The sequence below is a fragment of the Xyrauchen texanus genome, chromosome 43, assembly GCF_025860055.1.
Source record: "Xyrauchen texanus isolate HMW12.3.18 chromosome 43, RBS_HiC_50CHRs, whole genome shotgun sequence".
NCBI classification, from domain to species: domain Eukaryota; kingdom Metazoa; phylum Chordata; class Actinopteri; order Cypriniformes; family Catostomidae; genus Xyrauchen; species Xyrauchen texanus.
Window position 1 is genome coordinate 2,718,767 of NC_068318.1, and position 27,534 is coordinate 2,746,300.

Below are 27,534 nucleotides of genomic sequence, written 5' to 3' on the forward strand. Positions count from 1 at the left end.
CACACATGGGAAAATTAGTCCATGAATTACATCCTAATTCAGTCTGTTATAATTATGTTCACCGGTAGGCCTGTTATTTAGCTGATTTCTACGTGACAGGGAATTGGAGAGAAAGTATGAGGGACTTGTCACCAACTATAACCATTCTGAATCAGTGTGTGTGGCAGACCTCTGTCTGAAAAGAGGGAGATTTCAGCACAATAGTTGGTAGGTGTTACACCCTCGGCCAAAATTTTGTTGTTTTGAACCAGCTAGTGAGATGTCTGCTTTAATGTACTGTTATGAAATCATTTTGGACCGATACACATCGGACAAGATCGAACACTCATTCGAAGATCGTTCACAGTGGTGATGTTATCTGCCTCGACGCCGCAGAAATGGAAACCAATTTAGGGGTTGAATTTAGGTCCTGTCATTTGTTGATTGTCATGTTTGTGGCTGGTTAAAAAAAATAGACAACATAGAAAAGATACCTTTTATCGCACATCGCCTCTGGTTGGGGAAAATGTTATAATGTTGCATGCTGTTCTTTTATTTTTTGGCTCATTCACATGACTGTCTTTGTCTCTGCAGGATTTCTGCTTCCTGTTGTCCACTCGAGCTGGTGGTCTTGGCATTAATTTGGCCTCTGCAGATACAGTGGTTATTTTTGACTCAGACTGGAACCCTCAGAATGACCTGCAGGCGCAGGCCAGAGCTCATAGGATTGGACAAAAAAAACAGGTGAACAACCCTCTAATCGGGGTTCCCACGCATCCTGGAAAACCTGACATTTTGCAATGCAGTTTTCCAGTCATGGAAAATGTGTAAAATACCTTAATGTCCTGTAAAATAATAATTTGTCCTGGAAAATATTTCAGTATAATAAAACTGTTTGACTGGGCTGCAAGCAAGGTTTCTGTTACATGTACAAAAGCATGTTAACGATCGGGACACAGAATAGGAGTAAAATACACAAATTTGTATCGTTTTGTGTCTGCTGGCGGCTGCACATTGTGAAACAACATCACCGGTTAAGGGTGCTTACACCCTCATGATTGATTAAAGCTACAGCCAATCGTGAGCTTTGCAGTCACGGTCCAACCGAGGCAGATACCTTGATTGGTTAGAGCTACTGCCAATCACGTGCTTGGCTACAGCAGCGCCTGCACAGTGAAAAGCGGCATTCGAGAAAATTCTCATTCGTTAACTGAATGACCTGGTATGTGTACTAGTGTTGTCACGGTACCAACATTTCAGTAGTCGGTACCAATACCAGTGAAATTTCACTGTACTCGATACCATTTTCGGTACCAAAGCAAAACACAAAAACAGGTTACTGAATAACACTTTTAATAACAAAGTCTACAAAACATTAGCAGCAGAACTAAGAACAGAAATATGCCATTGAGCAACACTTTAATTTAAATATATTATTTTTATTTATACAAAACTGAACAATGTATGTTTAAAGTATTTTTGAACACTTATATAAGATTTGCTTCAACTTTTGCAACTTTTAATTTACATTTTTACCAAGAACTAAAAACAAAACCTAAATAAACAAGCATACAATAGAATTAATAAAAAACTATTTCCAAACTAATTTGCAAAGTGCTCTCTTATTAATAAAGCTGCATTTTGCCATTTTTCTTCATGATAAGAAATTCATATGGACATATACATAGATATTATGATTAAATAAGTTCTAATCTAGCTGCATTAAGCGTCTGCGCTCGAGGGATGAGCGTCCCCGAGGCAGAGTCTCTCTCCGCCGGGTGCAGTTTCAATCTCTCCCCCTTAGATCGGGACATTCGCGCAACTCATGGAAGAGGCACCGACCACACAGAGAAATGGCAGTTTCTGAGTTTATAGTTACATTTACATTTATGCATTTGGCAGACGCTTTTATCCAAAGCGACTTACAGTGCAATTATTACAGGGACAATCCCCCCGGAACAACCTGGAGTTAAGTGCCTTGCTCAAGGGCACAATGGTAGTGGCCGTGGGGTTCGAACCAACGACCTTCTGATTAACAGCCCTGTGCTTTAGCCACTACGCCACCACCACTCCGTAGTTATTAACATGAGTTTAATAAAGCTATAACACATTAAATTTTACTGCATTTAAGATGAAATGCCGGGGTGTTTCCTTTAAAGAGCTCCGCCTCCGCTTATCCCACAATGGTACATGCTTCTGAATGTACTTTTTTTTTTTTTTTTTTATCATTCCCTAATATTTTGGGAAAATAAACTGAAAGTTTAGCATGCATCTGGACTGATCTGTGTAATTCTTCCTCCATTTCATGTTACGTGAAATGAGATCAAACGACTATTCAACAACGAACATTTTTCTCGTCAATTTTGTATTTTCGACGATGTCGATAATGTCAACTAAACGTTTCAGCCCTAATGCAAATTATAATATGCTTTTAAACTCAACTGCTTTAGTTGCTTGAATAAATCCGGGTGTATGTCTTTCAGGTGTTTTATTAAGTTTGATGTGTTTCCTCGTTAGAAAATTGCGACAGCTGCGTTTTACATATGATGTTTCCCCAACCTATGAATTTCCAAACCTGGCTTTTTCCACTTTTCTTTTCGACAAGATTCAGTTGAAACTCCGCAGCAGCTTTGCTTGTCATCTTTTGTTTGTTGTGAGAGTTCAAAAGTTCCCGACTATGCATGGGTACCAGGTACACCCGGTACTCTGTACCCCAGTATCTCCCGAAATTCTGGTATCGTAAATGTTTTGTTTGAGTACCGACATGGTACCGGAGTACCGGTATTTTTGACGACAATAATATGTACTGACCGATAGAATGAGTGGGGCATGTTGTTCGTTTACTTAAGCTTTGGCATGCAAATCTACCTTGCTCATCAAGGAGAGAAAAGGGTGGAAGAGCTATTAATGTGTAAAGTGACTGATATTTATACACGTTGAGGGGATTTCACATGACTCACGAAAGTTACAGCTTGTTACAGCTCAAAATAATCATAGCAAAGAGATGACCTGAGATTCGACCTTTTTCGATTTTTGATATTTCGCCCTCAAAATATAGGATCAGAAAAAGCGTGCACCCAACATTTTGTGAGCTTTTTCTTACCCTTCAAAACATAGCAAACATTGACAGGTCACTCTGTTCCTTACACTCTGTCCATCATTTATATATTGGATATTGTTTTTGAACTTTTTGGGCATTCTTGCACTGATTACCAAATTCTGATTTATACATATATTAGGTAATAATGAGATTTTAACTCCAATGAAAATTACACACTGCCTTGGTTCTCTCCCAGGTGAATATATACCGTCTGGTGACAAAGGGCTCAGTAGAGGAGGAAATTATTGAAAGAGCCAAAAAGAAGATGGTGTTGGACCACCTCGTGATTCAGAGGATGGACACCACTGGGAAGACAGTCCTTCATACGGGTGCTGCGCCTTCCAGGTACTTCTTTCAATAGAACTTTCCTCCAAGACTTAATCATATTTTAAAGGCATGTTCAGGAGCCATGTAATGCATAAGTGGTTCCTTTTTGTGCACCAACTAACAGAGTCCTCTTCAGAATTATATAATCGCTCACTATGATTGTCTTATTCCTCTACAGTTCCACTCCATTCAACAAGGAGGAGCTGTCGGCCATCCTGAAGTTTGGAGCTGAAGAACTATTTAAGGAGCAGGAAGGAGAAGAGCAGGAACCTCAGGTCTGTAGGGTTATTCTAGATTGGTCCATTGGTTTAATTGTGGTTTTCAGGCTTGGAAAAGACAGACATTTTTGAGAATATAGTTAGTTCTACTTATGCTCATTATAGAATGATTTTAAAAATCCTTCGCTTTTAATCATGAATAACTGAAAGTCATGGAAAAGGTGTGAGAATCTTAATGGCCCTCTGTATATGTACGTGCACTGGTGTGCAGCTGATTGTGTTTGACAAGCTGTTGGTTGATCTGGTAGGAGATGGATATAGATGAAATACTAAAGAGAGCAGAGACCAGGGAGAATGACCCTGGACCATCGAATGTGGGAGAGGAGCTCCTCTCACAGTTCAAGGTACATGCTTTAGCACTGTTCCAAGACCTTCTCAAAGGCTGTCTACCAGACCCAGCACATGATTAACATGACACCAAACAATGCTTGCTCTTTCCTGCAGGTTGCAAATTTCTCCATGATGGATGAAGAGGAGATTGAAATGGACACAGATAGGAATGTTAAGAACTGGGATGATATTATCCCAGAGGAGCAGCGAAGGAGACTCGAGGAGGAGGAACGACAGAAGGAGCTTGCAGAGATTTATCTACTGCCCCGCATGAGGAAATGCGCTAAACAGGTTTGTCTTTTTTTAGACAGGGTAGTAGGGTTGAGAGAGGGGAAGTGGCATCAGTACATTACCCAGTTCAGACTCAAACCTGAGTGTTTGTGAGCCAACAAATCTTATATTTGAGCATATGCAATGACCACTGCACCACAGCTCTTACCTGAACAGGTTAGACATCACACGCTACAACAATGTTGGCAAATTTACCAAAACCTGCTTTGTTTGACAAAAGTGTGTTTGTATTATTATTTTATTATGGAGGATCATATCAGATTCATATTTTACATAATGATTCATATACCTGTCATACATTATATGAAGAAGCATACCGTTCATACCAAACTTGTTAACCCAGGAGCTGCTCCAGTTGTGGGGTGGTGCTATAACTGTACCTCTTGACAATGTTTTAATCTGTTTATTTGGTAATAACAGACCAACTTTAATGGTAACGAAGGCAGACGCAGCCGGAACAGGCGATACTCTGGTTCAGACAGCGATTCTGTCTCGGACAGGAAACGGCCCAAAAAACGGGGAAGACCTCGAACCATTCCAAGAGAGAACATTAAGGGCTTCACTGATGCTGAGATACGCAGGTAAAACATATGATGCCTAGGTTATCGAATATTTTAACAATATATTTCCAAAAATCTTTGTTTGTTTCAATGTTTTTTATTAAATAAATGTGCTAATGCCCTTTATTGAATAGTACAGTGAATTAAATATTTAATGACAGATAGGACTGTCACCGTTATGAAATTTAACTGACGATTAATTGGCAAACATAAAATTGAGATTAATTGACAATTAATTGTCTTTTTTAGGGCAATGACGATTAATTGTCATATTTTTTAAGGTAAATGTATGCTTCATACACCTTTTAGAAGTCCTTGTTTACATATTTAACTTCAGATAATAAAATTGGGATATATGATTTCCTTAAGGCTGAAAAAAATATGTTTTAAATATCAAAATATTTCCTAATACTTAATGTTTCTTTTTGGTCAACTTCAGGCTTTGTGAATTTTACATTTACACTGTTGTTTTTGGAACTCATATTTTAGAATATATTTTTTTTAAAATGAAAATATAGATTTTTTTAAAATATATATTGCATTATAATATATTATATTATGCACTAGTAAAATATTTCTGGCCTAATTTCTTCACTTCCACACATTATTTTAATGCTCTTTGATTAAACACACAAGCCCTTATTTCTCATGAAGCAAAACCTATGAGATTCAGTTTCATCATTTTTTCACAGTGTAAAATTACCTCTCCTCTGTGTCACTGCATGTATGAACCAAGAACATTTGCCACGTTTGCCATTAGACAATCGTTTAAAGTGAAGCTGGAGGGTTTTGCGTTCACTATCAAAGTTTATATATCTTTGTTTATATTTTTGCTGGAGTTTGGCACGAGCCTATACTGATGGCGCGTGAATCAGAGCACTGTTAGTAAAATACGATTCGGATGCTTTATTCTGCTTTCCTCGCAGTCACTCTACAAAAAAGTAAATGTTTTGCTCAAGACTGTACTGAAAACATAAAAAGCAGATAAGCAAGCATCAAGGTCACATTGTTCCATCTGAGGCCTATTTCTCACATTGCCCACTTTTGTCTCAAAGAGATAAGTGCCTAAGATGGCTACTCAAAAATCACAACCTGTTTACTTAACATTCTAACTTTTACTCATTACCATCATATTCCTCCCAATGTTTTCCATAACCATTTCTGTCAGCATCTTCAAGGTTTATCAGAGCCAAAGAATTTCTCTGTTCCTGTCCATAATCTGTGTTCTCTTGGTGTGGTATTGGGTTTACTTGAACTACTTTTGTTTGTTGTTTTCTCAATAGCTCAGACAACCATAGTGTGATCACTTAATTCTACCATGGCACATCTACCTATTCACAATTCTGGCAGAGCAGTGTACCTTTACCGCTGGTGTAAATGCACTATGCAGCATATGCTTACATACATGACTATCTTTCTTTCCTGTGTTTTTTTGCAGTAAATTTAGCTAGTTTCCACCACAAATTGGTAGCATAGGTATGTGGTGCATCAACATCATCTATCCATCTATCCTTGTCTTCGTCCCTTCTAATTCTCAAGTTCCTGGTTAGGCACTGGCGCTGCGTGTCCAGCTCCTCCAGTACTTTCACCATTTGCTTTTGAAATAGTCAGGCTCTCCCCTGATGCATGCTTCACATGGCTAGAGTGTATCCACTGTGGTTGCAGATCTGTCAGTACCCCCATCCTGGTGACCGTCAGAACCGTTGTTGGACCCAGATACTTGTGCTCACTGAGCTTTGTTGGTTTCAAACACTTTACTAGGACCTGCTAGTTTGGAACAAATGGGTGAGTGGGTGGGAGAGAAAGAGAAACATCACTATTTATGCTATTCAATGTTTTGACAAGGGAATCCACGTAATCAGCTACTACCACCTAGGGCATGATGATTCATCGACGTCATCGATTACAGAAATGCGTCGATTTGCATAACATGCGTCGGTGCGTTGCAGTGGAATAATTAAAATGCCAGTGCCCGGTTTAAGCATGTATTCCCAGAAGAACAAGCTGCAGCTAAAAAAACTCAGCCCACGGTGATCTAAAGCATGGGAGTATTTTAGCCAGAGACCCACAGTGTGGTGCTGAGCAAGATATGCAAATTAGAAATGGCAGCACCTTAAGTCCGGTTTTTACTTTTTGTCCCCACCCAAACATGATATAGTTTTACAACACGTGTTTCTGTTAGTAGCAGTCACTTCGCCCCCATGTTAAAAGTAATTTCTGCACCGCTGCTAACGTAACTGTACACCATGCGTCATCCAATTTTGTTATTTGTCCGCTTTATATTTTCTGTTTACTTTAACGGCCATGTGAAAATTAAGAAAATGGCGTAAACTGTGTGACTTACAGTCTGTAAATAATTTAAATTATATTCCTTGCCCCACTGAGAATTAATGCACATTGCAATAGCTGGTTATTCCTGTTAGAAAAAGTTAACTGTTGCTCGAATCGCACTAATTTTGTAACTAAGTTGAGGGAGAGAGGAGGAGAGGTGGAATGTGGAGGGAGGGGAGGGAAAGATGGAGGGGGGGGGAGAAATTGTGTGTATGTGCTAAGTTGGGTGTGTGTATAACTAAGACTTGATTAAGAATGCACAAGTTTTAGTTATTCCTGTTAGAAAAACATTTAAGTGTTACACAAAGTGCACTAATTTTTACTGTAAAATGATTTTATGTTGGACTGCTCAACTCGAGGTTGCACAATGTTTTGATATTCCTCCTGAAAGTGACGTGAATTTTACATTTGTTTCATTTATTTTGTTGTTGGATTGCTTAATGTAGATTGCACTTTCCTTTTACTCTAATTGAACAACTTCTTAATTAAAATCACTCCAAAATAAAATTAATCTACATTTAGCAATCCAACAACAAAATAAATAAAAAATGTTCACTGTTGGAATGCACTGAAATTTCAGACCAGAGGCACTGTTCACTCATTATTTGGTAATTAAACCCAGTGAAGAATTTTAAAAATTAAACTTTTATGTTCCATGAAAGTCAGTCATGTAAGTTTGGAGGGACATTAGCGTGAGTAAATAATGACAATTTACATTTGTGGGTAAATTAATCCTTAAATAAAATGACATGAAGTACCTTTTTGTTAATTATTTTTTTCTTATAATGTTTATTTTTATATGCAACTTGATGGATGTAATCAGAAGACCAGCAGTACAAATACAGTTTCGCATTGTGTAACCGTTATGCAAAACGAATATAAATAAATGGATAGTTCCAACTCTAAAATGAGTTAATCTGATTTAATGCTACAAGTTGCTTCTTAGCTTAATAACTACATCAGGCACTAAATAAAATCTACAGAATAGCAAAATCTCTACTGGTTGACATGTTTTTACTGCTACCCTGTATATTCCTTCATACAATGCTATAACTTAATGTCTTCCAATGTAACTTGTTTTTTCTCTTTACAGATTTATCAAGAGTTACAAAAAATTTGGTGGCCCATTGGAAAGGTAAAAAGCATTTTTTAATCAATTTTATTTGGAGACAGTGCCACCTTGGCCTCTTGTTTACGTATCTGTGTGTGGTTGACAGGCTTGATGCTATAGCACGAGATGCTGAGCTTGTGGATAAATCAGAACATGATCTGCGTCGGCTGGCTGAGACCGTTCACAATGGCTGTCTGAAAACCCTGAGGGAGAATCCCTGTGGACCGGAGAAAACCTCAGGCAAGAGCGTTGTGAAACCTCTGACACATTGACCCTCATTTGTCTGCGTAAACTGTGCCCTCATTGTCTTTGGTCTTGCCTTGTCATCAGGAGGCAGACGAGGAAAGGTGAAAGGACCCACCTTCAGGATCTCAGGGGTCCAGGTTAATGCTAAACTGGTGATTTCTCATGAGGAGGAGCTGGCACCGTTACACAAAGCCATTCCTGCCGACCCTGAGGAGAGGAAGAGGTGACCAAGAACTAACTACTGCAGAACTGTTGTGTTGAACTGTTCTTGTTAAAGTAACATCAAGAAATTGACACAATCAAGTTAAGCAATAAATTAAAAAAAGGCATCAAGAAGTAAATCCTTTAATGACAAGACATTTTGTTGAAAACTTGGCTTCTTGCACACTGTGAAATCTCAGTCAAAAACGTGCCGTGCATAACTATATATTAAACATTAAATTTGTTCTGGTTCGCTTTAGTCGCTTTGCTTATTAAAATTTCAGTGAGGACAGAAAGAAGGACAGGCACATCAAGCACAGTGTTAAAGGAGTCATGACATGCGCATATATATACAGTGAGGAAAATAAGTATTTGAACACCCTGCTATTTTGCAAGTTCTCCCACTTGGAAATCATGGAGGGGTCTGAAATTGTCATCGTAGGTGCATGTCCACTGTGAGAGACATAATCTAAAAAAAAAATCCAGAAATCACAATGTATGATTTTTTAACTATTTATTTGTATGATACAGCTGCAAATAAGTATTTGAACACCTGTCTATCAGCTAGAATTCTGACCCTCAAAGACCTGTTAGTCTGCCTTTAAAATGTCCACCTCCACTCCATTTATTATCCTAAATTAGATGCACCTGTTTGAGGTCGTTAGCTGCATAAAGACACCTGTCCACCCCATACAATCAGTAAGAATCCAACTACTAACATGGCCAAGACCAAAGAGCTGTCCAAAGACACTAGAGACAAAATTGTACACCTCCACAAGGCTGGAAAGGGCTACGGGAAATCGCCAAGCAGCTTGGTTAAAAAAGGTCCACTGTTGGAGCAATCATTAGAAAATGGAAGAAGCTAAACATGACTGTCAATCTCCCTCGGACTGGGGCTCCATGCAAGATCTCACCTCGTGGGGTCTCAATGATCCTAAGAAAGGTGAGAAATCAGCCCAGAACTACACGGGAGGAGCTGGTCAATGACCTGAAAAGAGCTGGGACCACCGTTTCCAAGGTTACTGTTGGTAATACACTAAGACGTCATGGTTTGAAATCATGCATGGCATGGAAGGTTCCCCTGCTTAAACCAGCACATGTCAAGGCCCGTCTTAAGTTTGCCAATGACCATTTGGATGATCCAGAGGAGTCATGGGAGAAAGTCATGTGGTCAGATGAGACCAAAATAGCACTTTTTGGTCATAATTCCACTAACCGTGTTTGGAGGAAGAAGAATGATGAGTACCATCCCAAGAACACCATCCCTACTGTGAAGCATGGGGGTGGTAGCATCATGCTTTGGGGCTGTTTTTCTGCACATGGGACAGGGCTGACTGCACTGTATTAAGGAGAGGATGACCGGGCCATGTATTGCGAGATTTTGGGGAACAACCTCCTTCCCTCAGTTAGAGCATTGAAGATGGGTCGAGGCTGGGTCTTCCAACATGACAATGACCGAAGCACACAGCCAGGATAACCAAGGAGTGGCTCTGTAAGAAGCATATCAAGGTTCTGGCGTGGCCTAGCCAGTCTCCAGACCTAAACCCAATAGAGAATCTTTGGAGGGAGCTCAAACTCCGTGTTTCTCAGTGACAGACCAGAAACCTGACTGATCTAGAGAAGATCTGTGTGGAGGAGTGGGCCAAAATCCCTCCTGCAGTGTGTGCAAACCTGGTGAAAAACTACAGGAAACGTTTAATTGCAAACAAAGGCTACTGTACCAAATATTAACATTGATTTTCTCAGGTGTTCAAATACTTATTTGCAGCTGTATCATACAAATAAATAGTTAAAAAATCATACATTGTGATTTCTGGATTTTTTTTTTAGATTATGTCTCTCACAGTGGACATGCACCTACGATGACAATTTCAGACCCCTCCATGATTTCCAAGTGGGAGAACTTGCAAAATAGCAGGGTGTTCAAATACTTATTTTCCTCACTGTATATATATATGCCACAACCTTAAAACCACCTGCCTAATATTGTATAGGTCCCTCTCGTGCTGCCAAAACAGTGCCAACCCGCATCTCAGAATAGCATTCTGAGATACTATTCTTCTCACCACAATTGTACAGAGCAGTTATCGGAGTTACCATAAACTTTGTCAGACCAGTCTGGCCATTGTCTATTAACCTCTCATCAACAAGGCATTTCTGTCCACTGAACAGCCGCTCACTGGATAATTTGTTTTGATCCATGGCGTAAGAAAGTAGTTCCATGCACAAATGTGTTTTTATGACCGTACTCAGTTTTTCTCTTGTTCATTGAACTGGTCTGGTCACTCGTAATCGTGCTATAAGGCCCTAAATCAGCACTGCCAAATCACAGCAGTGCTGCTGTAGGGCCATATTGCACTCTTGCTCGTGTGATATTGATTAAATATCTTCCCTGAGGTCCACTTATGTCAGTAACGTTTATCTATTTTTTTGCACCATAATTTAATAATATATGATAATTTTCCACCCTGATTCTAGCCCTCTGTCTGAAGTGCCCAGTTCTGAACTATCTGACCCTTTAAGACTTCAATGTAAACGTCCACTGATCTGATGAACATTGTGCAACACCTCAAATAAAGCTATATTTGAAACTTAATCAGAAGTAAATGAATGAGCTTCACATAACCTAAAACTACATTTCGGGGTTAACATGTCGTACACTGAACACAGTTCATCTGAATGTACCAAAATGTTCACTAAAGCACAGCAACTATCAAACAGTCATAACATTTGAAACATTCATGTATTAAACTGTTTACAGTACTCACGGGTCTGGTAGTGTTTAACCGCTGCATCTTTCATTAACATTTCCTTTGCAAAAATTGAATCATATTGTGACTAGCTTATAAGCAATCCTTGCTGGTATGAGCCCAAAAACACATACAGTCCACAATTACCTGTTCTGAATACGTGAACGTAATCCAATCCATGGTGATGTTGGGTGCACGACACATTGTCCGTGCATGCGTTTCTCCCAGACAGTGGCAGCATCAGAATGAGAATCATTTTTAAAAGTTGCGCTTGTACTTCTCTTGAAAGGTGATGCACATCATCGGAAACGCATGTTTACAAAAGACCAACAATTAAATATTGCACAGATGGGTGCAAAAACTGTCCAGTATGCCTTCAAAACAGCAAGACACAGCGCAGCTGAATGAAGTAGAATGGAGGTCTCGTTTATTTTATGTAATTTTTTTTATAACTTGACATTGCGTCTTTTAAAAGAGCCGTGAGATTCATGATATTCATCTTGTGTAGAAAAATATTTAATTCCAGATAAATATCCCATGACTGATCCGGTCTTCTCTTCACCTGTGTGACTGAGCACCAGTTGGTGGGGCCAAGGGTGCAATGACTAAAAATAGGCATTTATGTCTTGCTGAAGAGGCAGTCAAATGCAGACGTATTTGGTCCTTGTGATCTCACAAGTTCCACAAATTCCAAACGAACCTTTTCAACAGCCTGGTTTAAATAAATGTATCCGAAGTAACAGTCAGTATCTGGTGTGGCCACCACGGTAGGGTTGCACTAACTGTGTGTATGGTATCACGTAAGTTGGGACGTAAAGTTCACACTAAGGGCTTAATAATTACTAGTTAGTTTAGTAGTTTAGTAACTAGTAGGTCGTAAACTGATGCGTTGTCGCATAATATGACGTTTACCTGTATTTATCCAATAAGCAGCCTTCAAATTTGTACACACAAGTGTTAATTTCAGTTTGATCTCGTTACTGTTGATGTTCAAACCTTGTTTACTCTCGTAACTGTCAGCTGTAATACATTTATATCCTCATTAAAATACGATACGTAATAAAAGTAGATTTAATTTAATAAATGGTATATTTGCCCTGTGTTAATAATAATATATAGGCTAGGAACTGTAGATAAAAAAAAATAAGGGGTGATAAATATTAATACAACATGCTTGGAAATTAGACATTAATTCACTTTAATATATATATATATATATATGAATGTGTTGAAACTTGACACCAAGCGATGCATCCTGAAAACGGCACCGTTTCAACGTTTTCATGCCTCTTAAAAGTAAAAAAAATAAAAATTCTCTCTCTCGTAAATGTAAATGAGTGTAAATATCAACATCGTAATGTATGTCGAAAGGACTGAAGCCTGTCACGCATAACATGAGCTAGTTGATGTCATAAAATATCAGTCTGCTTTTTCATTCCAACTGTTATTCCTGGTCGGAGGCTTCCGTAAATATTGTTTATGTGTAGGGATACGTCCTACCGAAATTTAATGGTGCAATACTCAAATATTTAGTAGTGCATAAATTGTGACTTGGTGCCCATTTATGCCACAACTAGACCAAGTTGTAACTTGCATATAGCTGGTGTAATCGGACCCAGCTGTTTTAAGTACTGCAGTGCTGCATCATCATGGACTGCACCAGATTTGCCAGTTCTTGCTGTGAGAAGTTACCCCACTCTTCCACTAAGGCACTTGCTAGTTTCCGGACATTTCAGGGGGAATGGTCCCTAGCCCTCACCCTCGGATCCAATGGGTGCCAGATGTGCTCAATGGGATTGAGATCCAGGCTCTTCGCTGGCCATGGCAGAACACTGACATTCCTGTTTTGCAGGAAATCACGCACAGAATGAGCAGTATGGCTGGTGGCATTGTTATGCTGGAGGCTCATGTCAGGATGAGCCTGCAGGTAGGGTACCACATGAGGGAGGAGGATGTCTTCACTGTAACCTACAGTGTTGAGATTGCCTGCAATGGCAACAAGTTCAGTCCGATGATGCTGCGACACACCGCCCAAGACCATGACCAACCCTCAACCTCCAAATCGATCCCGCTCCAGAGTACAGGCCTCGGTGTAACGCTCATTCCTTCGACGATAAACGCGAGTCCGTCCATCACCCCTGGTGAGACGAAACCGTAACTCGACAGTGAAGAGCACTTTTTGCCAGTCCTGTCTGGTCCAGCGAAGGTGGATTTGTGCCCATAGGTGACATTGTTGCCGGTGATGTCTGGTAAGGACCAGCCTTACAACAGGCCTACAAGCCCTCAGCCTAGCCTCTCTCAGCCTATTGTGGACAGTCTGAGCACTGATGGAGAGATTGTGCGTTCCTGGTGTAACTTGGGCAGTTGTTGTTGCCATCCTGTACCTGTCCAGCAGGTGTGATATTCGGATGTACAATCCTTTGCAGGTGTTGTTACATGTGGTCTGCCACTGCGAGGACGGTCATTCCTGTCTCCCTGTAGTGCTGTCTTTGCATTGCATTTTAAGGCACGTTCACGCAGATAAACAGAGACCCTGGGCATCTTTCTTTTGGTGTATTTCAGAGTCCGTAGAAAGGTCTCTTTAGTGTCCCAAGTTTTTATAACTGTGACATTAATTGCCAACTGTCTGTAAGCTGTTAGTGTCTTAATGACTGTTCTACAGGTGCATGTTCATTAATTGTTTATGGTTCATTGAACCATTTAATTTTTTAATCTGTAAAGTTATTTGGATTTTTTCAAAATTATCTTTAAAATACAGTGTCCTGAAAAAGGGATGTTTCTTTTTTGCTGAGTTTATAAATCATTATCAACCATTAAGGCCAGATCGAGTTTACCCGGGACAGTCCCTTTTTTAAGAGGTGTGTCTAGGTCTTCCGACATTTCTCAATTTTTTTTTTTACATGTCCCTTTTTCAGCTGATTAAAACAAATTGATTAAAACAAATCTAAATAAATAAATGAATAATAATAATAATAAAAAAAAACATATTTCCCTTCTCGCTATTGTCTCATTTGCAGAGAAGCTAATTTGTTGCGTCACACATTGATTCTTTCAATGTTGTCTTCAACAAATCAGCTGAATGGTATCTGGTTACCATGGCAATGACATCATGCGCTTGGCGATCGCCCTCTTTGTCCTCCTGTCAGTCAGCGCAAATGCCCAAATAAAAATACTTTTCAACAACGAGCTGAAAGAAGTCAAACCATTTCTTTGAGTAACACGTGAAAATGTAAGCTAGTTGTTTTCGGTCACTGGAATGTTAATTTCCCTAGACAATGTCAGGACTGCACTGTTTACATAGTACAAGCACTTAAATGTTGTTGAGATGTGGGGATTCTATTTCAAATTTTAGGTTCTAATGCTGAATTTGTTAAAATGTGTACCCTAACTGACATGACATGTTATTTCATAATTACACATGCAAAATGACATATGGATGGAATAGATTACATGGAATTTGTATACATTATTTTTTTTTTTTAATGTGGTTAAATCATTAAAAACAAAACATAGAATAAAATCTACATTTTCACAAACTATATAATAAGTGCAGAAGTTTTCACACCCGTTTCAGAATTTATACAAATATAAGAGATACAATATGGTATATTTATGTAGTACTGCTCTTCAAAAACTTCAAATATACACATCCTGTTTATAAGTTTGCATCACATTTGTTCTTGTGTTGCCTTGAGCATCAATGAATGTTTGTAATAGTTTTTGTAATAGCCTTTTGTAATGAGTCCATCAGTGGTCAAAGGCTGGATGTCAGTATCATATAGCTATGGTTAGGAAAATCTCAAATGTGCAGAGGATGCTGGGGAAAACAAATAATATTCACTTGTTGGAGAATTTTTCTTAAGAAAAGTGGGCAACTTCACTGCTCAGGATAAAGAAGGGACTCATGAAGAATTTACACAAACAGTCATTGATCATCGAGAAAGCAACGCACAATATTAAGAACCAGTGGAATGTAAACTTTTGAACAGGAAATTCAAAAGTGTGTAAATTCAGTTATTATATTGTCTTGTGGAATATGCAGTATGTGAGTATCTGTTATGTCAAATAGTTGCTGCTGGGTAGTAATAAATGCAAAATAAATGCAGTTTTTATGTTACCTCTTGTTTAAAAAAAAAAAAAAAAAAGATTATGCATTTACATTTAGAGAACATATTGGCCTATTATGTTCCCTTTAATTTATTAAATTCTTTAATTGGTCTTAAGAAGGTCTCAAAGTCTTAAATTTAGTTTCATAATACCTTCAGAAACCCTGTACCTATAGTCCTACCCCTAATCTGTGATAAACCCTGAGCCAGTAATCTTAATCAGTATAATCTTTATCTTTATAATGACTTGCTTTACGTTTTCAGGTATATAATCCCATGCCACTCAAAGGCAGCTCATTTTGACATTGAGTGGGGTAAAGAGGATGATTCCAGCCTGCTCATCGGTATCTATGAGTACGGATACGGCAGCTGGGAAATGATCAAGATGGACCCAGACCTCAACCTCACACATAAGGTAGAAAAACAGATGGGATGGGTATGACAAAATTTAGATTAATAAAATATAAATTAAGTTGTATTCCTGTTATTATATATAATATATTACAAAATATTATAAAAATTAATTTGTGACTCAATTACTTGTTACAGCTTCTACCAGATGATCCTGACAAGAAGCCACAGGCCAAACAGCTTCAGACAAGAGCCGACTACCTCATCAAATTACTGAGTAAAGACCTGGCCAAGAAGGAAGCACAGAAACAAGCTGGCATGGTGAGTCCCTGAGATAAAATATATTCTTCTTTTTTTGTGGATCAGATACGCAGACAACCTAAGTGCAAACTTTGGCCTTTTCCTCCCAAAAATAACTGTTACACAAATCATCTCTCAGAATCTGAAATACTGATACAAAACTGGCTACAAAATTACAACAATTACAGGTTAATGTATTATGAAATTATTTTGGATAACTTTTAAATATAGTTAGAGGTATACACCCACATTTAAGTGTAACCTCCTGCTGCTTCAATTTTCTCACAAAATGTGCATTTTTATCATTCATTGCTCCCTATTTTCTTACTCGTGTTTATGGTCAGAGCTATGCACTGACCATAAGCTACAAATGGGTATATATATGTGCAATTATGCATTGTCAATAGATCAATATGATTATTTATGCTTGCATTTTCTCTAATTTAACAGAACCTACAGCCAATTAGTCTTAAAGTGCAACAACGTTTCCATGCAAACATTAAACATTTTAAACACCCCCCTCCCTTTCCATATATGCATAAAGAGTGTGTGATAGGGGTATACCAGCTTTTCAAGAAATAGGATGCAGTTACTACACAGCATAATGACAGAACATAAAAGCACAATTGTTTCAAATTCTTAAAAAGCTATAATTCTCACCAGATCTGAAGCGCTCGAACTTTGGGTTAGGGCTATGGATGTGTTTTCAGGGTTGAGGTAATGTTCAATGTCAATTGAAAAGATTGTATTGAGATCAGTTCTCAGTTTCTTTAGGGTTAGGTTAAAAAAAGTGTACAGCCCTGAGTAGATGACACAGCAAAGCACTCTGAAGCACACAGCAAACACAGACTATACAGCTCTGGAAAAATTAAGAGACCACTGCAAAATTATCAGTTTCTCTGGATTTTACTATTTATAGGTATGTGTTTGAGTCAAATGAACATTTTTGTTTTATTCTATAAAGTACTGACAACATATCTCCCAAATTCCAAATAAAAGTATGGTCATTTAGAGCATTTATTTGTAGAAAATTACAACTGATCAAAATAAAAAAAAATTGGATTTCGAGTAATGAACTAGTTCATATTCATTTCAAACAACACAATACTAATGTTTTTACTTGGGATGATCAATATTTGATGGAATAACCCTGATTTTCAATCACTGCTTTCATGCATCTCCGCATGCTCTATACGTCTTTCACATTGCTGTTGGGTGACTTTTAAACCACTCCTAGTGCAAAAATTCAAGCAGCTCTGCTTTGTTTTTGGCTTTTGATCATCCATTTTCCTCGATCACATTCCAGAGGTTTTCAATGGGGTTCAGGTCTGAAGATTGGGCTGACCATGACAGGGTCTTGATCCGGTGGTTCTCCATCCACAACTTGATTGACCTGGCTGTGTGCCATGGAGCGTTGTTGTGCTGGAAAAAAGAATTCTCAGATTTGGGGACATAGTCAAAGCAGAAGGAAGCAAGTTTTCTTCCAGGATAACCTTGTACATGGCTTGATTCATGCGTCCTTCACAAAGACTAAACTGCCCGATTCCAGCCTTGCTGAAGCACCCCCAGATCATCACCGATCCTCCACCAGATTTCACAGTGATTGCGTTACACTGTGGCTTGTAGGCCTCTCCAGGTCTCCATCTAACCATTAGATGACCAGGTAGAGGATCGTGATGATCTGGGGGTATTTCAGCAAGGCTGGAATTCGACAGATCCTTACAAGGTATGCAACAATGTTACAAGCCATGTACAAGGTAATCCTGTATGAAAACTTGCTGTCTTCAGCTCTGACAATGTTCCCTGACTATGAGGATTGGTATTTCCAGCTGAACAATGCTCTGCCACACAGCCAGGTCAATCAAGGTGTGGATGGAGGACCAAGACCCTGTCATGGCCAGCCCAATCTCTAGACCTGAACCCCACTGAATACCCCTGCAATGTGATCAAGAGGAAGATGAATGGCCACAAGCCATCAAACAAAGCCGAGCTGCTTGAATTTTTGTGCCAGGAGTGGCATAAAGTCACCCAACAGCAATGTGAAAGACTGGTAGAGAGCATGTCAAGGCGAATGAAAGCTGTCAAAATCAGGGTTATTCCACCAAATATTGATTTCTGAACTCTTCAGAAGAGAAAACATTAGTATTGTTTAAAAATGAATATGAACTTGTTTTCTTTGCATTATTCGAGGTCTGAAAACACTTAGTCTTTTTTGTTATTTTGACCAGTTGTCATTTCTGCAAATGTTCTAAATGACTTTTTATTTGGAACTGTTGTCAGTACTTTATAGAATAAAACAAAACTGTTAATTTTCCTCAAACACATACCTATAAATAGTAAAATCCAGAGAAACTGATGATTTTTGCAGTGGTCTCTTAATTTTTCCAGAGCTGTGTATTTATTTTAAGTTTAATAATCACTCTGGGCCATGTAGCGAACTACTTATCTGGAGGGGAGAATCTACCATCAAAAACACACTGAAATGTTAAAATAAAAGCTTGATTTTTACAAAAATGGTAAGTACTGTATTGTAATGTTAAATGTAATTTATTAATAATAAATATAGCTGCAAGCAGCGATTTAACAGGGTTCAAGCCTTTAAGGTCCTTTAAGTTTCCATGCAAAATATACTAAAACTGGCAGTTATAACAGAATGCACTGGGTGGCGCTGTTGAGTGTGCAAACCTTTCTGTCAGTACATTTAGGTGGACACCAAAAAAGCGGGTTATTGTGAGAATTTGGCTTACTGTGAGAAAGCTGGCTTCCTGTTTAAATGTACTGCATAAGTGATGTGCACTTTACTCCCGTATATGTGCAGCTCGTCAGAAAGCAGCAAATTCAGTGGCAATATCTGATTCTGTTCCAGAGTTATAGGCCATGCCCATTATGAATGTTTTGGCATACCATTTGACAATAAATAAAAATTTCAAAATTCCTTTTACTTTTCATTTTGGGACTCCAGCGAATCTTTCTGCATTGGTTTGGTTCCGATCGGGCAAAAGGCCTAGGACTAGTTGGAAAAAAATAATTAAAAAAATAATCAAGTTTTTATTGAATGTTTTGTTTCACACAAATGGTTCTTAAGACAAAGTTGTTCAGAATGAGATGTACAAAATGTTATGAATAGCATGTTTCTTTGTGAAACATAGCATTATATACAATGATTTACATGCATCCATGACCATTAAATGGCCAATTTTTTTACATTTTGCACAGACCTCTTGGACTAAGAGACAACAAGGCATACCAAGTTAAGTTCCAGTCGGCCTTCTTTAACCCTATATAAAAGCTGCTGAAAGCTGATTGGTCGATGACTGCTATGTCTTTAAAGATATGCGACTGTCCTCATAAACGTTGTTGGCACCTTGGACGAAGACACTGCATGCAAAATTTCAAGTCGATCGGACCAGTGGTTCCATAGAGGCATTTACATTTTTTTTTTTTTCATTATTATTGCGACACAAAGAAGCAGATGTGTGCAAATTGTGTCCTCAGAATGTGCCAATACATACGTGTACCAAATTTGGTGATATCTTTGGGCTGAATTAAAATACTCTGACAGCGTGAATGAGTTAGAAAATCTTTCACGGTTTCCGTTCATCAGGATCTTACTAATTAAAATAATAAACTGAAGACAAAGTATTTTTAAATGGTTTAATCACCAACGCATTAGTGGTTTTCATTGAGTTTTAAAACAAATAATCAATGCAGAATCCACGACCCATCCCACGTTTCTCGCAGCACAGTTTATGATGATCTGCGCGGCTGAGACCTCGAGACCGGCTCACGTGTAAACACGCGTCCTCTGTGCTGATCTTTCCATTGAGCCATGGTGACTGATCCGGTTAGAGTGGTTTTGTTTAGCTTTTATAACGTTTGCCGTTTGATATTTCTCATACATAACAAAAAGTTTTTTAAATCAGAGTCGGCCAACATTGTAGTTGCACCAGTGCAAACTCGTACAAAGTTTAATCGCACTGTTAGGAACAATTGTCTCAATGTGACCATTTAGTCGCAATCTGGAGCCCTGTGTTGTATGCAAATAAACTATTTTTGGGCTGAGTAAAACAAATGTTTTATTCTGTTCATTAATTTACGTCAGCAACTGTTTATCTATGGATATTCCAGATATTTGGTATGCCCTAATTATCCAGTTTACTGACTGTTTTTGAATGAATTAAATGCCACAGAAAATTGTGGAAACTGTTTTGTCCCATTTCTCAAGAATCAGTGATGTAATTGACTAAAGTTCACAACAGTGCAACGGTGGTCTTCATGTAACTAAGGGGTTTTTCACATGGTAGCTGTTTCTTTGAATTGGTTCTATTTGGTGTGGATCAAAGTGTGATTTTAGTGTTCATGTACAGTATGCCTAAATTAACCAAACTAAGGGAGACAAGACAATGCAACAAGTCCTGAATTAAATGCTCTTAACTAAGTTTGAAAACGCCCTTCAGTTCCATAGCACAAAATCCTGTAATATAGGAACTGATGCAGTCTCTTCTGCTCTGTAGTCAAATTCACGGAAGAGGAAACCCAGAGGCAAGAAGAATAAAGCTGTGAAACCAAAGGTGGATGATGTTATGAACAGTCTGTCTTCAGTGCCTCCCTCAGATAAGAGCTCCGAAGATGAGGATGAGAAAGAGGAGGAGGAAGAAGAAAAGGTATGTGAGGCTTCTTAAGCCTTTTCCCTCCACTATGGGCACTTAGCAGATTTATCAGATGTTACTTATTGAAAAGATTTAATGACAACATGGAGTCTAATGTCACTTTTCCACTGCACATTACGGTTCAACTAACTCTACTCGCATTACTTTTCTGAGCTTGCTTTTCCACTTCTGTTTACTGCTCCCTCAACTTGGGTGGGATTATATAGGCTGATTGTCATAGTTGAGCCACCTCTACTGCTGTGACATCATCTTGAATGCAACAGAAAACAATAACATGACCGCTAGCTGTTAGCTACTAACTCATTGTGCTGCATAAAGCAGTTGTTGCATGGTGATTTTACACAAGTGTAACAGTTAAAGGCCAAGTTGTTTTAGAAGCACGCTTTCCAGCTGGTCAACTAAATAAAGTAAAGCTTTCAGGCAGAGTATAGAGTTAACGTACCATCCTCCATCTTGGACTCCAGTCCAGGGCACTCTCTCTCCCATTGCTCACCAGTCTAGATAGTGTCCATTTGGTCAAACCACTTCCACTTTCTTTTTTTTTTTTTAATAACTTTTCCCTACACTGTTGGTAGGTCCGGTGGTAGCCATGTGCGGCCAACAGCTGAGACACTTCCTGAAAGACTCTTTCGTTTCACGTCATTTGGTTCGTTGCTAACGAGAGGAATGTCTGCACCTTGTTTATTGACCATGGCGTGGTTTTGCACAGCCATTTCTTTTTACAATTCAAAAGTCGCATGAACAAATGATACTGCTATCGCTGTTGCTAACTTTAAAACTAGCGGGTTGATGTCCCGAGTCGCAAATCCAATGATGCTGGTAGTTTTTTCATAATCTTTCAGCAAAATGAGTTAAACGACTCTGAAACAGATTTTCCAATGACGTAACCAAGCCACATGGGCAGGACAAATTCTATTAACCAATAATATGATCACCTAACATGCAAACATCCAGTCAAATCCTGATGGATAACATCATCTTGTCATTATTTCCTGCTAAATATTCTGTTTCAATCTAACATGAGTCGTCATAGGGAAGTTCAGTGCATCACAAATGCTGTTATAATGATGTCTTCAGATTTTTCTAGGTCAAAAATTGTCTTCGGTGGTGGCTTGTCATCCATACATGTGATGCAGATTTTTTTTTTCCTCCTATATTTGCAATTATTATTTAAAATATGTAGTTGCATTTCATGTTTTGATTGAATTAGTTATTTTGATCATCTGAGCATCTCCCTTTTGAATTCAGTTTTTGTACTTCAAGGTGCTGTGGGACATCAAACTTAACACCTCATTTCTATAGGGCTAGTTATAAAATATTCATGAGTAAACAACTTTACTGATTTGGAACTTAAAGGGTTAGTTCTCCCAAAAATTAGTTTTCTCATTTTCTCACCTTTATGCCATCTAAGATGTGTATGACTTTTTCTTCTGCAGAAACTAAGATTTTTAGAATATCTCAGCTCTGTTGGTCCATTCAATGCTAGTGAATGGTGGCCAGATCTTTGAAGCTTCAAAAAGCTAATCAAGCCTGCATAAATAATCCATTAAACTCCAGTGTTTAAATCTGTGTCTTATGAAGTGATCCAGATGGTTTTGAGTAAGAACATACAGAATGACAGAATTCTTCTTTGTGATAATGATTTCAAGCTCGATTACACTTCCTATTTCATCCAGCGCTTTGTGCATGCATCAAGCACTAGGAAGTGTAATCAAACTTGAAATCATGATCATGCTTAGAGTCTGCTATGGCCAGATGTGCAGTTTTAAAGGGCACCTATTATGGCATTTAAAATGTTCCTAATATTGTTTTGGGAGTCCCCAACAACAGTTTTCCATGCATGCAATGACAAAAAAACACTTTTGTTGTCTTATAATATGCAGTTATGTTTACCTGATTTGCTCACCGACTCCCAAATGATTCGTTTAACGACTCATTTTTCCAAACCCCTCCTTTGTGTGACGCTAATCTGTGGTGATTGGTCAGATGACCCAGTCAGTTGTGATTGGTATACTCTGTGCAGAGATTGTCGGAAACGGAACGCCCATCACCGCTTTGTAATAAAACAATCAAAATCAGAGAAGGAATTTGAGTTGATTTATCGATCATAGCCCAAAGTTCGGTGGTAAACACCCAATCAGTTATTGTTTGCGTTAGCCCAACGCATAAACATATTGGTAAAGCACTGCATTACTACAAGTTATTGCTCTATTCTTTATGACAACTTCAATAACATCGACAAACATTTCACATATTTCAAAAAAATTGACATTGGAGACCTAGAAGCTGCGCTGAGCGTAACTTACACAACACACACAAATACTTAAGCATGCTAAAAAAAAAAGCAACAATTATTAATAATACTTACAGGTTGTGATTCGGAGGAGGAAGCTGATCCAAATAAACTTGGTACTGAACCTTCCTTCAGTATCAACCGGCTCGCAAATCCACACTTGAAAGCATTCATGTTCGTAAAGCAATCGTCATTAAAATGACGCGAACACAGCACAAGGTTCGGGCTATACTTGTGTGGTATAGTTGTAAATATAAACTCTAGCCACTGATTCTTCACATGCTCGTCCCTGGGCAGTGAAAAAAAGGTCGCTTTTGATATGCACTTCAGAACACAGTGTCTTGTTGTCGACATGATGTTTTAAAGTTTTACCTGGTGTCTGCGCGCGCAATGAGTGGGCGCGGCCAATTTGATCATTTTTCGTCTTGACGTCACAACGAAAAGGAAAATGACTCATTGGAAAAATGATTAATTACATTGACTCAGAGTCGACTCCTACTTTTGAGAGACAATAACTTTTTTTACGGTGAACTTTCATATATAAAACTTTGCAGGATGTTTTTGTTCACTTAAATCTATGTTACACACTACATGAAAGGTAATTTTCAAAATTCCATAATAGGTGCCCTTTAAAGGTGTTATATTTTGCTTTGTTCTCACCCAAAACCAACTTGATCGCTTCAGAAGACATTTATTTAACCACTGGACCATAAACTGTTTATTTGTTTTAAAAAAATTGCCTAAACCCATTTAAAAACAGAAGATTTTTTAACGAGAACCGCATGTGTTTATGCCGGAGTAGTGGGGGGATTTGGAACCATCCTGCCAAGTTTGAGGTCTCTACGACATACGGTCTCTGACGCCCAGACACTTTTAGGGCAGAAAAAATAATAAGAGAATCGGAACAAATTCAATAGTGTATTAAATATTTTTCCCGGTGGGCGACGCACTTTTGGGCTGATCAGGGGCAGAATGTCCATCAGGAGAACCTAGCGGGCCGGTGGTTCGTCCGTGAAACGTGCCGAATGGGCCGCGATAAGAAACGAGGAGCTGCAGAATTTATTTTTTTATTATTATTAGTGAATATTACATAATACAGTAGTGAGATATTTGTCCATTTATATGGAGCTTTTATTTTGGCGGGACACCGAGTGAAGCTGGTTTGTAACAACAGCTTCACACCTCCAGAAGAGTAGGTCGCTACATGACAGCGTTTTAAACCGCAAGATTTTAAACAGCAAGAGGGTGGAAAATTATCATGTTTTACAAATATATATAACTTGTTTTTTTTGTGCAAGAATCTTTACTAATATTATAAGGGATACTCATTAAAAGAATAATAAAAAAGGCATATCATGATCTCTTTTAAAGTGTTTTCTGGTTTCTCACAGGAAACATCTGTTGTGAAGCCGCCCAATAGAAAGGGACGGGCCACAGAGCGGGTGGTAAAGGAGGAAGAGGAGTCTGAGGAGGAGCAGCCTCAGGTTAATGAGCTGGAAGAAAAGGAAATGAAGGAAAAGGTGGTGAAAAAAGAAATCAAGAAGGAGAAAAAAGAGGAGAGCCGTGAGAGCAAAGAGAAGGAACCAAAAGAGAAAAAGGAAATTAAGCTGGACCCTGTACACAGAGAGGAAGAGTCCCCGGCAGAGAAGGTCACCATGGTTATGACACTGATTAGATCACAACTATAATAACACCCAAAACTATGGCTGTCTCTCAACATGCTGAGCTGTCTACTCATATTATTGGAAGTTATAGACCTGTTTAGAGTCAAAGTCCACATGTCTAGGTTCCCCAAAATGCTGTCTAGGCAGCTCACAAGTTTATGGGACAGCAATGTATCACTGTGGTTCTTGTACCCAACTACGGGTTTGTTATCTAAACAGCCATTGATTGTGTTCTTAGGCTCCAGAGGTGAAAACAGAAGTGTGGGAAAAGAAAGATGATACTCCCATGCACACACCAGCAGGTGGAGAGAGTATTCCAGCTTCTGAGGAGTCTGAAGAGCTGGACCAGAAGACTTTTAGTGTGGTGAGTTATGGTCTACTCCTATAAAGCTGGAACAACTTGAGCTCACGTGTACTGTTTATTTACTGCGAGGAACAGAAGTTGGGTAGTGACCAAAATGCTGTTCCAAACTCCGTTCCAAATCCTAGTGAGTTGCCTCGCTGTTTCCTATCTCTGTAGGCAGCAACCTTTTAAGGCAGCCTCCATAGAAATGGAAAGTGACTTTGGAGAATTGGAAACATTCCTTATGGGCAGTAACTCTGTTAAAGAAGTACTGTAGTCACTCAAAAAATACAATTGTCTTTGTTAATCACCCTTATGTCCCTCTAAATCTGAATGATTGAGTGCATTAACATGCACTTTAAAAGTTTGATTTCAGTCAGATTAAAGCAATCATTTATTTTCAAAATGTCTTGTAAATGTGTTAATCCGACCTTGTACAAGTCAATGTTTTTGCAAAATCAAATGAGCAGACCTAGATCGGTTCCATCCAGCATTTATAAATGAATGTCAATTGGACCGCAATAGGCCTCAGCGTTATGCTAAAACAGAAGTGCCGCATAATGTGTATTTAACCCAGAAGATGAAAGCAACACAAAGCAGAGAAGAAGAGCAAAAACACATGCGTTTCATTCAGAAGTGATCATCCCTATGCCCTATTCACTTCGCCAGCTTTAACATCCACTGCGAGAGCTTTAGAGGGCTGAAAGATTGGAAATTCAGTTTGAAGCAATCTTACATCATTGCTATTATAATTGCTCATTCTTCTTCCTCCCCCTTTACAAATTCCATCATAAAATACAATAAAAGAGGTTAACAGACACGTACTATGCCAAGGTTAGCACACTAGTGTTAGTATTATTGCCATGTATGCTATATTTAAACATTTTATCCGTACTTTTGATCTGCACCAAAGTTAATAAGTTAAAAATTTAAAAATGCATGTGGCTGTAAAGTTTTTCTAATTGTTTTGCCTGTGTTTGCGTCTCACTGTTGTCAAGCTAGTTAACTGAATACTTCAATGCAAAAAGTCAACTGGATGTCAGTCATTTCCTCAGCTGATGTCATTTCTACATCGATTGCACATTGTGTCATGTATTCTTGGACAGAGAAATGAAGACTGTTTCTTGACAATGCAAAAACCCGTGGAAGTTCGATTATTACTACCCATGTAAATGTACTCCTTGAAGAACTTCTGTAGAACGCAGATGATATTTTTAAAAAGTCTTCAGTTTCTTTTTTTTTTGGTTGGTTTGTTTTTTTTGTGTTTTCAACAGAGTAAAAGCAATTGATATGACTCGTGTGCTATATTCCAAGTCTTCTGAAGACATACTATCACTTTGTTTAATTGATATGACTCGTGTGCTATATTCCAAGTCTTCTGAAGACATACTATCACTTTGTTTAATGAACAGAACAAATTAAAAATGTTCAACTCTGTGGACCCGGTACCTAGTTCTTGGGCACTGCCAGGAGTGTGGAATAAGTTGAGGATTACAAAATAAAAGTCCTTGGATCCACAAGGCAGGCATATGTGGTACCATTTGAAAGCCTAGAATCTAGACTTTGTACCGAACTCCATCATTTTTGCATTTATTACATTAACAAGATAAGACCTAAAATTCTTTTCACGAATGAGTGCCATCTTTTGGTAATGATGTATAAAAATAAATATGAAATGAAAGTGTTTCATATAGCACATTAATAGACATGTATCAAATGAAAGCTCTCATTCTCATGAATGTGACTTATGTACTTTATTTTGTGGTCGTAACGCCCAGTTCGGAAGTTTATCAAAAGAATCACGAAGTGAAATAAGACGGTGAAGGCAAACGTCTCATGTCTGCACTTATCACTGTTCTGTAAGCCACAAACTCTAGATCAATTCTTAACTTCGTTTTCTAGTAGTCTCTGAGGTGAGCTTGCTTGGGTAAATAATCCAATGTTATGTCTCAAAATCCAGAACAAAATATGCAGTCCAGATGACAATGCATGATAAACAAATCATCAGTATAATTTTCTCAGCTTTCCAAAGAGGATTTAATCTTTTCAATGACACCAAGATTGATCTTCTAGACAACTCAGAAGCAGAGATTTTCAATGAAACTGAAGCAGTGCGCATGTGCTCAAAATATACATTTGTTGTCTATGAACCAGTGCACGTGTCAATCTCTGCTGCATCTACATTTCAGATCCATTTATTATTAAGGAAGGTGATATAGGAAACATGATTTTTCCTTGTATTTGCTGCCATCTAGTGAAATGATATAAGATTTTTTGGAGGGAGAAAGGGCAAACAAACTGGG

The 27,534-nt window shown here is 38.5% G+C and overlaps 1 protein-coding gene across 2 annotated transcripts in view; it reads left to right on the forward strand.

Moving 5' to 3' along the window:
• chd1 (chromodomain helicase DNA binding protein 1) overlaps positions 1–27,534 on the forward strand; it is an 89,171-nt gene that overhangs the window by 53,285 nt on the left and 8,352 nt on the right. For both annotated transcript variants that reach the window (XM_052116265.1, XM_052116264.1), the window contains 14 exons: positions 574–723; positions 3,276–3,424; positions 3,585–3,681; positions 3,933–4,028; positions 4,129–4,305; positions 4,726–4,886; positions 8,290–8,331; positions 8,414–8,547; positions 8,638–8,776; positions 15,875–16,025; positions 16,160–16,282; positions 20,776–20,925; positions 24,616–24,873; positions 25,127–25,252. In XM_052116265.1, coding sequence (XP_051972225.1) covers positions 574–723; positions 3,276–3,424; positions 3,585–3,681; positions 3,933–4,028; positions 4,129–4,305; positions 4,726–4,886; positions 8,290–8,331; positions 8,414–8,547; positions 8,638–8,776; positions 15,875–16,025; positions 16,160–16,282; positions 20,776–20,925; positions 24,616–24,873; positions 25,127–25,252 — 1,953 coding nt within the window. The remainder of the gene's footprint in view (positions 1–573; positions 724–3,275; positions 3,425–3,584; positions 3,682–3,932; positions 4,029–4,128; positions 4,306–4,725; positions 4,887–8,289; positions 8,332–8,413; positions 8,548–8,637; positions 8,777–15,874; positions 16,026–16,159; positions 16,283–20,775; positions 20,926–24,615; positions 24,874–25,126; positions 25,253–27,534) is intronic.